Raw genomic sequence first — 18181 nt, 5'->3', positions numbered from 1 at the left:
GTTTTAGGACGAATGTTCTTCTTTTTAAATATAAGGACACGTGTAAGAGGTGATGGTAACACATCGAGGGTGTTTGAAAAAAAAAAAAAAAAAGAAGAGAAAAAGATATAGAAGAATATAACAGAGATAAGGGATAGGGAACGCATTCGTTTTTCGTCCAAAGTAACAAAGCTAATTTCATTGCAACGTGTTCTCGAGTAACGACCGAACTAACAGGCACGAACTTCGTGACGATCCGAAATTCTTTCGTGAACGACGACCCGACGACTTTTCTCAACCATCTTTTTATCGTTCCTTTCTTTTTCTCTTCTTCTTCTTCTTCTTCTTCTTCTTCTTCTTCTTGTTTCTTTAGTTTTCCATTAGAAATTGATTTCTTCCTCGCCAATGGAAACGTAAAGGACCGACCGGTTATTCGTTTTCACGGAACTCTTCAAACTAATTTCAACGAAGCGATACGATCGTTGTTTAAATTTCCCAAAGAGCAATTAGAATTAATATCGTAATAAGGGAATTCGAACGAGAAAGAAAAATATTGAAATGGGATTTCACGTTTGAAACTCGGAATCGTCGGCATTTGATTTTCCACGGTTGTGATTAATAGTAAATCAGTGCGTGGCGATCGGCCGAGAATAATAACCGGTGAGACGTGCCGGTAACACGCGCGACCTAGCACAGCTCGGTCAGATAACGTCGTTATCAGAACCATATGGGCGCCGCATTGCGCGTTGTCACATAAAACCAGAGAGAGAGAGAGAGAGAGAGAGAGAGAGAGAGAGAGTCAAACGAATAAAGATTATTTCGTAGAGGGAGAAGTTCAAGCCAAAATACGTATTTATGGACGAGTCCGAGCGTTTATTTCATTTTTCTCTCGCCACTTTATATTAAATTTTATATACCATCATATTTTTTGTAGACAAGGATTTACATTTGACACAATTAATAAGCGTACATTAAGTATAATACTTTGATTTCTTTTACTGTATATTCAGATTTGTAGAAATGTTTTAGGACAAACATTTTTCACGTTCAAATTTGAACGAGGCAAACGCCTCCGTAGCTATTTTTCAAATATATACACGGTACTCGCATGCGGTGTGCAATTTACAACTTTGACTTCAAGCGTGGTCACGTGGAAGGAAAACTTCAGCAAACATTTCTACCTACTCTCATGTATTCTCTGTTGGCATCTTTTGCGGAAATGATTGAACTTTAAGAAAGCATCCGTTGAATGCGAGCGAACTAGAAAGAACCGATTGAAGGGATTTGTAGATTCGTGAAGTAGAATTTAATCTATAGATATTTATCCTCATTCTTGTAGAATGTGAGCTTCATTTTCTCTCTCTCTCTCTCTCTCTCTCTCTCTCTTAAAAAAAAATAAAAAGAGAATACACAAAATATATCAATTTATGAATAAATGAAAATTTCAGCGAATATATATTTACAAAAATAGCATACATTATTAGGTCAGCTTGTAATTAGCCATATAAACATACTCAAATATTACGTGAAATTCCACGTCTGTTTAAAAAATATATAATATCATAGCAATTAGCCCCATTTAGCTCATAAAATCAGTTATTCGTGGTCCCATTGGTAAAAGATATTAGAGCAGATGTATCGTAGGTTATTGGGTAGCCAAAAGTCAGTAGGGTTAACCGTACGCTTTTCGTTATTTCACTAAACGTCATCGCGGTTGTGCAGTGTCCTACGTATGTTGCATATACGTACATACATATAATGTTCACACATAGAATGAAATAGTCGAAATACATTTTGCGGTTACGTAATAATGCCGACACGCACCGATGTTATCGCCATAATTGTGGGCATATTTCGAGTTCTCTGTAGCAAAGCTAGGTACTCCACAATCATTTTGCTACATCATCTGTGGTCAATTAGATTTTCGTTATTGATCTTGGGATAAGATTTAGAGAGTGTTTGTACAAAATATCAAGAGAGAAAGAAGATACTATAAAATAGAAAACGTTTTATTATTTTTCTATTATATATTATAAAACGATTTATATACGAACGTACACACGCGCACACGGGGTTGAAAATCTCTGGACTTTAATAGCAACGTCAACTTTTATTATTACATAAAACAATTCTCACATCGCATCTCGCTTTTTCTCGTTTTCTTTCAATCCTGCCACAAAATGGTGGTTTCGTCTTTATCCTGAAGGGAACTTGAACGGTATACGGATCTCATTCTACGATCCTTTAAAAGAAGTACAATCTTAAAGAGAAAAAGAGAGAGAAAGAAAGAGAGAAAGAAAGAGAGAAAGATTGATTAAAATTTTTTCTACGAAAACCGCACACAAGGAGTACCGTTTTAAGAAAGTCTTGAGAAGCTTTCGACAATTTTTCTTTTTCACTGACTGTGTAGCTACCGATACTTTTATTAAATTATATATATTATACCATACAATACAAAATATTTTGCAGCGAATAGTACACAACATCGCTGGAGTAATATAATCTTAAGTAGATTATTATATTGTATATATATTTTAACAGAATGAATACTATATATAGTGCATATTATATTATATTGTATTATATGATAACAGAGGAATGATTTATTCTTGATAATGGATGAAGAATTTTATCGTTCAATAAACCGAAAGGTTATCATTCATATCTATACATACTTATCAATATTTACGGATACTTTTCAACATATTCAATAGCCATGCATGCACTTTTCCATAACATCAATAAATATTGAAAAATATCGATGCTATCGATAGCGGTATGTAATCGATATTTATCGACGGAGTTCCACCGACAAAAGGTTAAATCCTGGCGAGAAAGAAATAAGATGAAAAAGAGAGAAAGACGATAGTTCGAATCAGCCCTTGAACACACGTAACGTCAGTCTGTAAAACGGCGTAAATACATGATGCTGTAAATTCTGTCTCGTGGTAAGATTTATACGGTACACGTAGATCGCGTATTAATGAATTTCCCGATATTTTCCGAAGGGCGTCTGAGATGGTTCGAACAAGTAGAAAGCCGCTTTCCCGAAGCCCCTTTCCCGAAGCCCCTTTCCCGAAGCCCCTTTCGCGTTCCTTTTCCTCTTACCCCCTTTTACTACCATCCAATATTTAAGAGGGTGCATATATCTTCCGCGAAACAGCCCCTTTAACCCGTAGCTGGACACTTCCAATTTATTTGCAACGTTGGCGCATCTTTCATCGCGATTTTCCTACTTTCTTCTTCTCCCTTTCTCTCTTCCTTCTATCGTATAGAACACACGTTCCCTTTCCAACGTAAGAGACGAATGAGTTCTGTTTACCGACGTCGAATTAAATTATTCCAAGGCTTTCCCAACCACCCAGGAAAAGTGCATCTTCTTCCACGCGGAATTATCCCGTCATCTCGGCAATTTCGAAAGTCGTCTACCTCCGACGAAAGATCTCTCTTACTTTCAAACGGAAGAAAGGAAATTCCCTGGTTAGAACCACAACTCGACGAGGCTCGATAAATGCGCGTAAGATATAACCGGCTGATTCTAACTTTTCTACCTATCTTTTTCTTATCTTCTTTCCTTCTTTTACATCTTTTCTTTTTCCTTTTTCTTTTTCTTTTTCTTTTTCTTTTTCTTTTTCTTTTTCTTTTTCTTTTTCTTTTTCTTTTTAAAAAACAACTCCTCGAAATTAATTTCGCTAAAGTTTTTTCAACGTGGATGAAAGTTTATTTAAATACCGATATGAAATATTCATATTAATCAATAATTAACACATATGTACTAGTATATAAGCATTACATACTTATTAACATATTTTAAATATTAAATAATTTTAATATATATTTATTTGACGTGTTGCTTTTTTTAATTAGTTTTCTGTTAAGACTAAGAATGATGCAGCTTAAAATCGTTCTCTCGGTTAGATTATTTTATTTCCTTTGAATTGAATTCGGATGTGGACATTTTTAGGATKCACATCCCTCGTGGGTCTTCGGAAGCGGTTACCTCCTCGTGATTAGACCCGAGCAATGGTGTTTTACTTTCAGTATAATGTTTAACATATTTTTACCATAAACATTATAATTGTAATTAGTTTCTTTTAACTTCCTAATAATTACCATATTACTTTTTACCTTTCCTTGGTTCCCCCAATCCATTCAATATACAGAAACTAATTACTTTATAATGTTTGTTACAAAATAACGCGTCGAGTTCGTGTTTCTTAATTCAGGAAATATTTGTTAAGTTTCGTGGAGAAAAAACGATGATCTTTTGAACGTATTTCAAGAAGTGAAAGAGTTCGAACGAATGGATTAGAATGAATCTCGATTCGAACGTAAGACTACTCTTGCCGCTAATTGGCAATTCGCCTTGCCACAGTAGAATACCTTTAATTAGATCCTTTTAGGATTCTAGAGAGAGAGAGAGAGAGAGAGAGAGAGAAAACGAAGTGGGATGAGAAAAATGAAAGCGTAGCTACCGATATCGACACTCTTAATGCTTCCTATAATTACCGATAAAAGCCCAGAGCCCAGAGACCTCGCTCGAGCCCTTTACGTAAATGAAAATCGATTCGCGAAGTAGGCAGGCATATCTATTGCGGCTACCAGCATCTCCTCTCTATGTGTTTTATTTTTTTTCCCTATTTTTTTTTTTTTTTCTTTTTTCATTATTCATCTTTTGAAGATACGATCCACGAACCACGGGGATCGTGAGTGAAGCTCGTCTAGGCGAGCACCCACCACATAGCATCGATGCATTTCCCTTTTTTCGATCATCCACCACCGATCCCTTCTTCCCTTATCCCTCAACCATATGAATACGAATACGGCAACCATAAAACTACCGGTTTCGTGTCGATATTTCCATGTAAAATTTGTTCATGTTGCAATGACAACGAAGAATGGCTAACATATAACGTCGACTGGGGTGCATATAAATATTGGAAAATCCATGTTGATAACTGTAATATTCGTTAAGGTTTGGCGGTACGTGTTAGAGTAGACCATAACGTTCAAATAAATAATTGTAGAGGAAAATACATATGTTCTGTAAAAGCAAATAAATTTTGGAAATCCGAAAAATAGAAGATAAAAATAAAAATATCGATCGACAAAATAATGCCTTATTATCGCGTTTTAATAGGAGACAAGGAAAGATCGTGAAAATAATTACGCCGAACGGCAGCACCTCTGAATTTTGTCGAACGCGGTTAGCATAAAGTACACGGTAATTACCCTAAAGTGCATTCTCCGTGAGAACGCCCGTCGAGCACGTTCACGCGTTCCCCGTTAAAATGGCGCATTAAGTTTTATTTAAATGTGCCGCTTTCTCGACTGCAGCGGCTGCGTCTTGTCGGAGGGGAATGCGTTATCATGGAATAACAATTAATACTAAATAGTTAAACCTGACTTGCATTGATCGCTTCAAAGCAACGCGGAACGGTCCTCTAAGAAGTCGAACATTTAATGATTTAATATTTAGAATAATCTTCGGAAAGATCCCGATTATTAGATTCTCAAATTTTCGCAGCAAAATTATTGAAAAACTTGTAGTTCGCGTACTGAAATTTTCTTCTCTACAAATTGTAATAATTGGTTACGGCTCGTTATTCAATGAATGCATCGTGATTCCGATTTTCTTTGAATTTCGCTCGGAAGCTGTGCGTTTTCATGCCCGACTTCCCAAGTTGCCGTATATACCAGCTTAATTCGCGTAATACCATAACATTCCGCTTCATCGATTACAAACGAGAAAATAATTTGCTACTAAGGCTTTCGATATTACTTCTTTGATATAATGGGGAGGGAATTTGAGAATAGTGGTTGAAAAGTACGCGCGCGCGGTTCGAGATACCTTTATTAATCGCAACGCTTTCGAGACCGCATAGATTCGGGATTAAGTTAATCTACGGAAAAGTTTCATAAGCGATGATTAATGCGCAAGCTCTTATCTCTTTCACGCAGAATAAAACGAGCCCTTGCGTTTCTTAAAACACAGAATTTTTCTTTTTTTTTTTTTTAATCCACTTAGAGCGGCAAAAATAAACGCTTTGATTATGAGATGAAATAAAGTATTATTAACGAATTCCCTTGAACGTTGTTTATTATTTAAATTAATTCGAGATAGAATAGGGTACTCGGATAAATAAATTATCGAATAATCGGCCGATAGAATATAATGTAAATCGTGCAAAAATATAATTCATTTCATTCGTTATCGCTTTAGTAACAATTACACATATTTCGATTTGAATATATTTGATGTTAGAAATATTTGAATATTGATTTCACCGGGACTCGTAAGTCTAACTTTGAGGAATTTATTCGAGATGGAATGAAAGAACTTACCCTCTGGTTGATGGGGAGCATAGATGTTAAGATAGAGACAATCCTCGTTCTGGTTCTTGAGATACTGCAAGTGCCTCTCGAGATACTCATAGCGTGCTGGTTTTACCTCGTCAGTAAGATTCGGTAGTACTTGCGGGCAAACGGGAGCGAATTCCAGTGACTGTCGTGTTCCTCTCCAGGGTTGCGGTGATCTCGGTGGTGTGAACCTGAGCGAACCAACTGGAGGCTCGGCATATGGGACTCCTGAAACATAGTTGCACAGTTTAGTTCGACACTTTCAACTTGTCGATTTGTCAGCATTGCTATCTAACGTCCCATCAAACCGATTAATTCGTGATTCTCTCTCTCTCTCTCTCTCTCTCTCTATCTATTTCTATTTCTATTTCTATTTCTGTTTCCGTCCATTTACCTTCCTTTTTGATTCATTCTCAAACGTATTTTTTTGATCGATTAAAAAGCTAGTAAAAGTAGACATCTCGTTCTCGATCGAGTGAATTTCAAACGAGCGAAATTGTTTCCTACACGTGTGGAACGATATGGAAAAAAAATAATCTATCACGCCGTCGGTACCGCTTTTCATTCGCGAACGAGAACGATTACAACGTTTCGTTTCATCGATACGGATAATTATAATTGTAGATAGATATTGCATTGGTAGAAATGAAAAATATCTTTAAAGAATACGAGAAAAAAGAAATATCAATCTTTTTCATTTAATATTAACATAAAAGACTTTCCAACAAGTTCTTCATTTTTCTGATTGTTAATCAAATTAAAGGTAATTTCATATAATGTTTCGTCGTTTTCCCATTTTGGAAGAATATTTTTCTCTTATGTATTTTATATATATTCCTATAGGTTTATTGTTTGCAATTATAGTTGCCCTACTCCGATGTAGTGTTGTTCTTTATATAAGTAAAGAAGACCCCTGACGGTGTGTAGTAAATTTTAACCTAGGAACGTGGTAATCGTTCCCACGCGTAACCATAATAAATTTGTTCGTACGAATTGTTTACGGATTTTAAGTTGTAATTCTCCCAGAGAAAGAAGGAATAATTGTGCAACGTGATAATCGTTACTCTCATATTGGAAACATTCTTTTTTTTGATTTTTGTTTCTCCTGACAAAAAGAAGATGAGAAAGAATTGGTAAAAACTTTAGTTTACACGCAAACGTCGAATCGAAAGCTCGTTCGGTAGGGCTCGTCCGTTTGTACTTATTGGTCCTTCGATCGATAGATCGGCCAGCAAACGGACTTTATCGTGACGATGAATTTTTCATGTCTCAATGCACCGCGAAGAGCTGCTCTGTGGCAGAATTCGGACACGTTTGAATAATGGCCGGCCGGAGGCGTCGTTACTTCGTGATTTACCGGCAAATAAATATCTGCTACTTCGTTTTGTTGGCTCGTAATACAAAAAGCGAATAAAGGTAAACGAACTTGATTATTCGCTTGAAATTACATGGGCCCGCGAGACTCGTATTTTCATTGAAAAAGACAAATAATCTTCTTGAAATGTGTCGGCTTGATTGTTTCAGAATGATGCATCGATGTAAAAGTGTACATAAATATATTTTTCGTTACATTTTTATGTATTTTAAATTGATTCCTAAAAAGAAAGTACAAATTATTGATTCGTCAAATTATTGTATGGTTGCTTTCATATACTATAACGATACCCATGAATTATAGAAACATAAGAATATATAATAAAGAAGTAAGCAAATTCAATTTACAAACTTACATATATAGGCTTGGAAGAACACATTGTAATTGCATTCTAGACACCAACTTTAACTACAACGAGAGGAGATTCCCGATAGATCATGCCTTTGTGAAATTCACTTTGGTGATGGGAGAGTTCCCCTGTTGTTTGTGAAAGTTGAAGTATTTTCCATCGAAACTTCAAATTCACTCGGGAAATTAAAAACGCCCACGAATGTACGTACGTCCGATCGAATGAGTCGTTTAAAATACGCGCGCAACTTCTATCGCAACTATTTTCTTTGTAAAAGTCATTCGATTGAATAAATATTTCCAAATGCAAAATATTCTTATTGTTCTTTTCGATCGTTAACAACAATTATTAAACAAAATATCGAATAATATTTATATTTTTATCATTATATTTCCTGTATATCTAATTAAGTTTGCAATGTGGTAACGACGAGTTTTTACGCGTATTCCTATTCGGCCTGCATACAAATATTTACATAGGTGGATACATATTTACGTAAAACAAAATGTCCAATTCTCCCTTGCATACCTATAAAAGTACATATATTCTTATGAACATTTTACGATATTGTATTATCGGTTTATCGATATAATATAGCGTATGTAACGTTATATATGTAAATAATTTACACATAGTAAATTAACACATAATGTAATCTTAATCTCGTTCATTTATTGATTCACATTAATACACATGAAATCGAATAGTTTCTATTTTCTTTTCAGTTAAACAAAACAAGGATTTTTATCAAAATCATTTTAATTCAATTTCACCTCGTTTAAAACTCTTCCTATGTATTTCGCAGCAGGATACACAATGGCACTTTCGGGACGTCCCAGATTTTATTCTTTTTTGAAATGAAAAATTTTCACTAGAAAAAACTTATAGATTTCGTACAAAGGGCGAAGCTTTTGTTGAAGTTTTCGAACCATGCGTGTTACTTTTAAAAGCATTTACTTACTCTCGTGTACGTTAGCAAAGAGCTCTCTCTCTCTCTCTCTCTCTCTCTCTCTCTCTTTCTTTATCTTTTTCTTGAGAGACACAAGAAAATGGAAGCAGAGAGTATCTATTCCCGAAACACCCAGGACGCTTCTTCTTTTAGATCCTTCAACGTATCGGAATTCTCAAAGCCATGCGGATACGTTGATCAAACGCGGGAGGTCGCTCATGGAAAGTTTCGGCTTCCAAGCGAAGTTCTCTTTAACGGCGTATCGAATCCCATCGGAGGGAGATCCTGATTGCTAAAAGAGAGAGAGGGAGAGAAAACTATTGCGAAACTCCGCGATTACGATCCTCTCACCGCGAGCCGAATTTAACTTCCATCCTTCTCGCAAGAAGCTTTCGTGGAATTTCAAAGAGCATAAAAAGTACATCCCCCCTTTTTTTTCTCTCTTTTTACTTTAACGATTTAAACGTTATGTCGAACCAACTTGGCAGACTCGGTTGATCTATCTATCCATCTATAATATTTGGAGGATCGGAAAGAAAAGGATTATTTTCAGATGGTCTAGTTTTCGGTTAAAGCGCGCATTTTTAATAAAACTTTAGCCACACATTTTTCAGATAAAGGATTCGGGAGAGGTCAATGAAAACGTTTAGCGTTTTTTTTTTTTTTTTTCGAAAAAAAACTTCGATCTCGTCTATTCAAAAGTTCTGCTATTCGAATTGTGAATATTCTATCAATGACTTTGCGATCTATGTAGTCAAGGTATATTCGTATCAACATGGTTCATAGAATATATCTTTTCACGACGGTAAACGCCGCTGTTTCTTCTAGTTTCCGTTATATGCGATAAGCAGAACGCGATCTCGATTGCTATCGGTATGTATAAGAATGTACAGCTTTACAAGGATATCGTCGGGTTTAAAAGAATTTTTCCACGCTGATACACATTGAAGATATCTAGACAGAGGCTATCTTCAGGATTCGATATTACGAAATACGAGTATATATTATTATGATATAGCAACTTCTTTTTTCTTTTCGCGATATTTATTTAACGATTTAACGATATTTTTAGAATATTTTACAAAACACCTACAACAAACTTTTGTTACAGCTTCTAGAAAAGAATTGTAATATTATTTATTGAGACCGAGCGAATAGATTGCACAACGTGATTAATTAAATGAACGTGGAACGTTAAATTAGTAGAAAACAGGATGGAATTGTACTTCGTAGAAACGTTTAATGGAAATGAGAATTTCTATTGAAGCATGCAATTACACTTACCGAGAAAAACGTCGACCAATTGGAGATTGTGATTGGTTCTAGGTTTGATCACGATGCCACGTAATCGACCTTGTTTGATTTTAACATCTTTCGTCACGGGTTCCACGTTTTCTTGATGATACCTCGGATAATTGATGAAAGGAGGACGCGTTTCACGTGAATCACGATGTTCCGTCAGAATTTGCGTGCAAGCTAAAAGCACGAAGCCAACCAACTCCAAACGAAGCATCTTCGACATTTGTTTTAACTGTTTATCTTTCAATTCCTTCACCGATTTAATGGTGTCTAAATTGATTTAACACTTGGTCATTAGAATTTTTCTAGAATTTAATTTCAATTAATAGTATATTTATCAATTACGCTAATTATAAAAGCAAATAAATCACTTTTCGTATCAACGTTAACACGGAAACTCCTGAGTGCGGTCGACGAACGAAATAAAAGTATATTTATTTTTAGAATGTAGAATCTTTACGTTTCCGGAACACAGGAAGTCTCTCCAATACTGTCTCTACAAATACTGACGGTGTTTTACACCATTTCCATAGTTTATTTCAACTCTTTTATCAATCCAAAATTCCAATCACAGATTTTATTGGGACGAAATCGAAACACTTTCTTCGGGTCCAGCATCGTTCTTAGTCTTTTTCCACTATCAATTAAATTCCTCGAAATTTGTGGTCTATTTTTGATTTTAATATTGACATCGCAAAGGATAAATGTGTGAAATAAAAATCACGCAGGACTTGTGATTTGATAGAATCTCGTCGTGTCGTGTAGTAAAGGAAAAAAGTCACGAGACTTAACTCACGTTCTTTGAAAAGTTGAAAACGTTTGTGCGTTCTTATGCTTCGAAAATACGACGACGTTACTTTCGACGACGTTACTTTCGACGACGTTACTCTCTCTCTCTCTCTCTCTCTCAACGATATTCTTGGCGACGGTGCAAACAAGGGTGAACGCACGTACGCGTTGCTCCATACGCGGGGAAAAGGAACACCACTCGAACGCCTACTCTATTTTTGAACTAAAATACATATAAACGGGTCCACTATCTCTATATTTGTGAATGCGTATGTGTATGTATTTCACCCTCTCTCTCTCTTTCTCTTAAACTCATACTCAAACTTCCTACAAGCGATATCTTCTCGAACGATCAACGAATAACTTCATCCTTCGAATTTACGCTCCACTTACGAGCTTCGAAAACGACTTTCTTCGAAATTCAACCCGTAAATGTCTACCTCTTCTTTTTTTCTTTCTTTCTTTCCCTCACCTTTAAACAAGATCGTATTTCCCTCCTTTTCTACCCAAACTTCGATTTTCCGATAGAACACTTTCGTGAAAATTCGAAAATTTCGAGCTTACATACGGTATACACGGTCCATTGAATCTAACTTATTAGAATAGACTCGAAACAAATCGGAGAAGAACGAAGCTTTACTTTATTAAACTGTTGTGTAATAAATAACGAAACGTTTTTTATAAAGAATTCATTTGTAAATGAGGTTTGTCAAATATTTTCATAGTATAATATTGAAAATATTTATCTCGACATATTCATTTTTTCGAATATGATGCATTTAATCGAATAACGTTATATTTGTATAAATGTAAAATGGCGATAGTGATGTTGCGTTATATGATATAGATCCACGAACAGAGACAAACCAAGTACGCAATTTTAATGACGTACTAATTACGGAATATATACCGATTTTAATTTCCGGTTTAGTTTGATATCGTCTGTCGCGTATACTTGCATACACGCATATATAGATATGCATGCATCGATAACACAGCAAGTAAGTACAGATAGCTAGTATTCCGAATATAGTCGAATGCAATTTCCAAGTTAGGAATGACGTTAAGCGTTGCCTAGCAAACTTCGAAAACGTTCGCGTTAAATTTCCTCTCTTTTCTCTCTATCCTCTCGTAGAAGGAGAGGAAAATGAGAAAGGAGGAGGATCGACGAGAAACTGAGAAACTACATTTAGCGAAATATTTGCGCACCATTTTCCGATATTAATGATATAAAGTCTTAACTTAAATCGCCTTATTACTTTTTCAAATGAGCACGTACTATGAGTTACATTGTCATGGATTCGATAATATTTTCTATCTTTATTAGATTTATTTTTATTCTTAAGAATCCGTCTGAAAAATTTTCCGATGAAAATCTTATGAGGGAAAAACGTCGTGTTATTTTAAACTTAATCTAGATATCGCGAGAAACGCGCAACGAAAATAGAGAAGCGTTATAAAATTTTAATTTGCACGACTTTAAAATAATCAATTTAATTCACACGCATAGGTGTATAGACGCACACTTACACATGCACAAATACGTATTCCGAAGACACGAGAATGAGTAAGAAATCTCGTTGAGTAAATTTCGCCAGATGTTAACGTTCACATTCACGTATATCTTTTTCATCTGATTTTCTTGAGCTTCCATCGGCAATAGGGAAAACAACGTTTCACGTTCAGAGAATCCGTGAGATTTCGGGAAGGAAAATTAAATAAGGATATAAAATGATAGAAAGACGGTTCGAGTGGTGGCGTATAGAAAATTCTTGGAAGATTTCGGATTGTTTCAAAGTTTACGATGCTAAGTTCGCGAACGACGCGCCATTGGGTAGCGACGCCTAAAACACGTTAATTCTCTTACGCTTAAGCGAACTTTTCCTATGGTTTACAATGTTTTTCCAAAACTGAAAGAACCTAAATTCTCTCTCACTTTTTCTCACATATTTCCAATAAAGAAGAGAACATTTGCATCTTTCGAAAAATTCGCGTCCGTGGTGTTTCGGCAACGCGGCGGAACTAAGGTCGCAAAGGGTGAGGGTGCGGGGAGGATTTCTAAAATTAAATCGAAAACGTTTCGAGGACGCAGCGCCGCCGACCGGCCAACTAAATCGCCCCACGTTCGTCTTCCAATTTTTATTTTCGGAGTTAGCGTACCGACGAACGCAAGTTCCGCTTACGTATTATACATATTTATACGTGTTTCTATTCATCTACATCTACTCTGCGTTCTATTTATTTTGTTCATTGCAGTAAAAGATCGATGCATCGTAAACAACGATTGATAATGATACTATTTCTATTCTCTTCTCGTCGGTTTATTTATTTATTCATTTATTCATTTTTCATATACAATGACACGAAATTTATTTCATACAAAATATAATAGCGGCATCGCGCGGTAAAGAAACATTATCACAATTTTTTTCCTAGCGTAAATGAAAGAGAGTCCAACGAACCGGAAAAATTGTGTTCCAATTTTCTATACATAGAAAATATTTCAAATTTCCAACTTTCTAATAATATTGTTTCATCAGGAACAAATACGTGCTCGCGTAGAACCATTAATACTCATACATTTTTCTCAAATTTTACTCTAATGACTGATATTTAATTACCAAAGTAATTAATCTTTTTCAATAATTTAACATTTGGACGTAACGTTAAATAGAACTAAAGCTCGTATTTCATTTCAGCTGGAAATCATTAGAAAATAGCTTCTCTTTCGGATACTAACATAAGACGAATACGTTTACCTCGAACTTGATTCGAATTTGGTGAGAAGCTTTCAGGGATGTCTCCCAACGAGTATAAAGAGATTAAGGATTCAGATCCGTTAGAAACTATCCATCTTAAACTCTGTACACGACTCGCCACGACATATTCATGGAACGTAACGACGTGTAAAATCTACGATAAGAGTACTTCGAGAGGATCTCGTTCCTTCGTTCCTTCTTCTACCCTTTCGAAGAGAATACGATAGGTATGAGTTGTCGTCTCTTTTGGGAATATCTTCTCATTTACGTTAATGAACTTCAACGAATCTTCTTCTACGAACTATGAAACGTGACTTTCCTGCGATAACAAAATGCCGGATACGCTTGTTTAATAAACGAACATCGAGAGAACTTCCTCTCTCGCTAAAGTACCTTATTAGACTCTATTATTTTCTTTTACAATATTTTCAATCCCTTTACGTTACCCGTATAACTATATTATTCTATGAATATTGATCTTTCCCTGAGAATGTCCCAGGTAACACCTATATCAAATCAAATTCATTTCTTTTACAGATCGAAATTTGTAATATGAATTTGGAAAAGAACCAATATTGCTATTATCGATATTAGTGTTCTCCGCTGTGCCGGCTTTTCATATACTATGGATATTTTTGTTAAAACGATTCCAATTTTGGATGATAAGGATTACAAGTTGTAAAAGAATCGATCTTTAATGATATTGCCAAAATATTCGTTTAAATGACGGATTTTTCTGTTTCTTCGTCTTTCGCAATTTCGCAGAAACATCGTAGCTGTGGGAAGAGAAAAGAAACGATATAGCCAGGTCGTTCTAAATAAAAATCGATCTCATTATTTTTCAACGAGAATATTTCCTTCGAGGATCTTGCAAAATTTTAATCGTAGTTGAGAAATTCATTCTACTCAACGTTGTTTCCGTCGGTCGAAGTATTCGAATATTCTGTTCCTCGTTACGTGGAAAACGAGGAAAAATCTAAGAAAATTCCTAATTAAAGTAGCTTTGAGTGTCGATATTATTAATTCATGTTTTCTCTTTCTCTCTTCTAGCTGATGAGGAAAAAAAGTTTACGTGCTTGTTACCTTGCTCGTTTCTACCATTCAAATTGTAAAATGTATTGTACGTGTGTAGTAGATTGGCAAAGCGAGAGAACAAATTTGGATTTCTATTTTTCTCTCTCGTTTCGGTATTTTCGAATGATCATAGGTTGGAATAAAGATCGAGGGAAAGGGTTAATAAATTCACAAGTTCGACAAAAGCTCTTCTATTGCTATAGTATACGATGTGCTTGCATAAAAGAAAGAGAAAACATTTGTAAATCGATAAAAGAGTTTTCATCCTATAAAGTATTACATGATCAATGCTGAAGACAAAAATTCAATAATACTTTCTGGACACTGTACGTGTGCCTGAATAAATTCTGCGTAAATTAATAAAACATTCATATAACGCGATGACAAAAATATTGAATATAAATGACAGAGAGGAGCCGAGATATACACAGAAAAAAAAATGCAAGGGGTGTCAAGAAAAGAAAAAGAAGTGGCCTAAATTCTACCATTATCTCGAAGAAAAATAGAAAATAGAGTAAGAAGAAGAAGAAGAAGAAGAAGAAGAAGAAGAAGAAGAAGAAGAAAAAGATTCTTCGTCTTTGGTACAAAATTTTCGCTCCAATTCCTACCCTCTGTCTTTCAGTTTCTGTCTCTTTCTTTTTTTTCTCGTACTTGCTCTCTTTCGTACTTGGGTTTCCTTCGGGATCTCGAACAAAAAAAAAGAAGAAAAAAGAAGATCCTTGCATATACTTTACTTTTCGTTTCGTTCTCTTCCCATTCTTTTTTTCCATCCCTTTCTGTAGAAACCACGTGACGCAGCTCGCGCGTAAAGTTTCGGGTAGGAATATAGCGATAGCTAAGGTCGAATGGTTATTGGTAGATCAGAGGGTGGTGGTATGCCTACGAAAAGGGTGCTGAAATAATACGAAGAAAGCCACGTTACCGGTTTCTACCTACAAGTAAGAAAATTTCGAATTTTATACTGGGGTAGTAGTAGGTACCCACGGCAGCTTCGCCCACCTCGTTTATCGTATTCTACGGTGGTTAGAGACCATGATACCACCTGCAACCAGTTCTTCCCATTCACGTGCGAGATAGATAAAGATCAAGGTACGGATAGAGATAAAAAAAAAAGAAGAAAAAAAAGAAACAGAGAGATAGAGAAAATAGAGAAGATTCTCCAACGAAACCATAACGTTTCCATTTTTTGTTTCTTCCTTTCTTTTATACTATATTTCCTTTTTCCGCGGTAAAATATTTCAGTACCGATACGAATACATTTTCTACCGACGTTCTATCGACCGTGAACGAATCGAAATTTGGAATAAACGTAAACGCGGGACGGACTTCTTACAGAAAAAATGCCGAAATTCTTCTCAATAGAAATTATATCTATATTTGAGTTTTCTCATTATTGGTAATCAGGTATACGTAACGCGTTCATTACTAAAGTATGTCAAATCGTCGTAAGAATCCTAGAAAATGTGTGTTGATAGCATAAAATAGGTGATTGGAAAATCCGATAGAGGTGGAGTTTCTTTCCGTAGGAAATAAATAGAGAGAGAGAAAGAGAGATAGAAATAGAGATAGAGAAAATACGTGTATCGTTGAATCTGCGCACGCTCGAGCTCTTGGATTAGCGACACCTCTTTGATCAACGGGGAAAAAGAGACGGATAGAGTAAGTAAGAGAGAAAGTACGTGCTATCATCTAACGCGACCCTAACAGATTTTCAATCTCAACGTTAATTAAAACGAACGATAACGAAGTGGATCGCCATCTTCGTTTTCCTCGTAGCCGGTGCGAAACTTTGATCGATGGAAAATCACTACCGGGTTTATCGCTTTTTTCTTTTACAATTTTTCTTTCGAAATCTTGTCCGCCATTTAGGAAGACTCAAAATCATCATCCGTTGTTTTTTACAATTTGCAAGATCACGAAAAATATTCCATTACGTAACTACTTTTTTATTTTCTTCCTTTTTTAAACATTTCCTCATACAATATATACCCTGTACTACACGCGCAAATATTTCTTCCGAAAACTGTCTCTAATTTTGAAAGCTATTCCTCTGTTCGACGCGACAAATAAAATTTAGATTTTCGAACGCGTCAAAGTAGAATACATTTTGAAACAAATACTTTTCGTACGTATAACAATCTAAACGAGTATTATTTTCGGTTCTTTTTGTAACGTTAATAATAAATGAATTAAATTACAATTTTCTTCGAATGCGTAGAGTTACGTTCGTAAAATGACGAGAAAGATTGGTTTAACCCCGAGAAGAATAGTTCGTGTAACGAGTTTACGTTGCAAGATGAAAAGAGAGAAAAAAAGAAAAATCCTGGAAGAAGTTGTTTGTTAAGGACGAGTAAGTTTCTGATGAAACGGAATAAAGCGTCGTTCGATGAAACCAAGATAAATCTTAGGAAGGAGTAACGAGTTCGATAACGAACGACGAAAAAGTTCGGCCGTCTTTCTCGTAGAAAACAGAAAAGAGTTTGACTCTTTAACTTGGTGGGTTCGCGGAGAAGACTAGGAGGGGTACCGTCGTCGTCATCACGGCAATTAATTCCATTTCACGGACATAAGAGCTCGCTTGTACGGTAATTAAATGGTGTCAGCCCCTTGCACATCTCAAACGTGTTCGACACGCGAGCATAGCAAACTCTCTCTCTCTCTCTCTCTCTCTCTCTCTCTCTCTCTTTCCCCCATGCGATCGATTTGATGCACGCTGTCGACCTTCCAAATCCGCTTCGACTCGCTCGATCCAACAAGCGTATTTTCGAGCACGTGGATTACAACAAGCGATCCACGGAAATTACTTTTCCGTCTCGTTACTTCGATTTACATAATTTATTTACAGACATATCTATATACGTGTAAAGATAGAGAAAGAGAGAGAGAGAGAGAGAGAGAGAAAGAGAGAGAGGTATTTCGTAAAAGTATCAGGAGAATATCGTGATATCGTCATTTTTTTCGTCGTAATCCTCTTTCGCGAAAGATTGCAAGTAGCCAATGGCGAGAATGTCTGGACCATTGGTGCTTTCGTCTAGAAAAGTAGAAAAGAAGTGAGGGAGGGCTAGAGAAGAATGGGAAAAAGGAAGAAAATAATGGATCTGGATCGTAGAGAAGTGGAGCACGTTCAACTACGATTTACCCGAAAACGAGGTTCACTTTTTCCTCGAGCTCGGACGCAATGGGCCTTGCTTATCGATATACGAAATCTTGTAAAGTAGGTAAAGTATAACTCGATTTCTAGCGTGGCT

The 18181-nt window shown here is 35.9% G+C and overlaps 1 protein-coding gene across 1 annotated transcript; it reads right to left on the bottom strand.

Annotated features, from left to right (window-relative positions):
• Positions 1-5994: 5994 nt before the first annotated feature.
• Positions 5995-10525, bottom strand: LOC106790804 (neuroligin-4, X-linked-like). The gene is made up of 3 exons (XM_014755964.1): positions 10297-10525; positions 6325-6567; positions 5995-6002 (listed from the first exon to the last, which is right to left on the bottom strand). The coding sequence occupies exons 1-3, from the start codon at positions 10523-10525 to the stop codon at positions 5995-5997; spliced, it is 480 nt and encodes a 159-aa protein (XP_014611450.1).
• Between the last annotated feature and the right edge of the window lie 7656 nt (positions 10526-18181).

The sequence above is a fragment of the Polistes canadensis genome, unplaced genomic scaffold, assembly GCF_001313835.1.
Source record: "Polistes canadensis isolate GaletaPanama2010 unplaced genomic scaffold, ASM131383v1 scaffold_261, whole genome shotgun sequence".
NCBI lineage: Eukaryota > Metazoa > Arthropoda > Insecta > Hymenoptera > Vespidae > Polistes > Polistes canadensis.
Note: the sequence above shows the minus strand (reverse complement) of the source record. Positions and strands in the feature narration are given on the sequence as shown.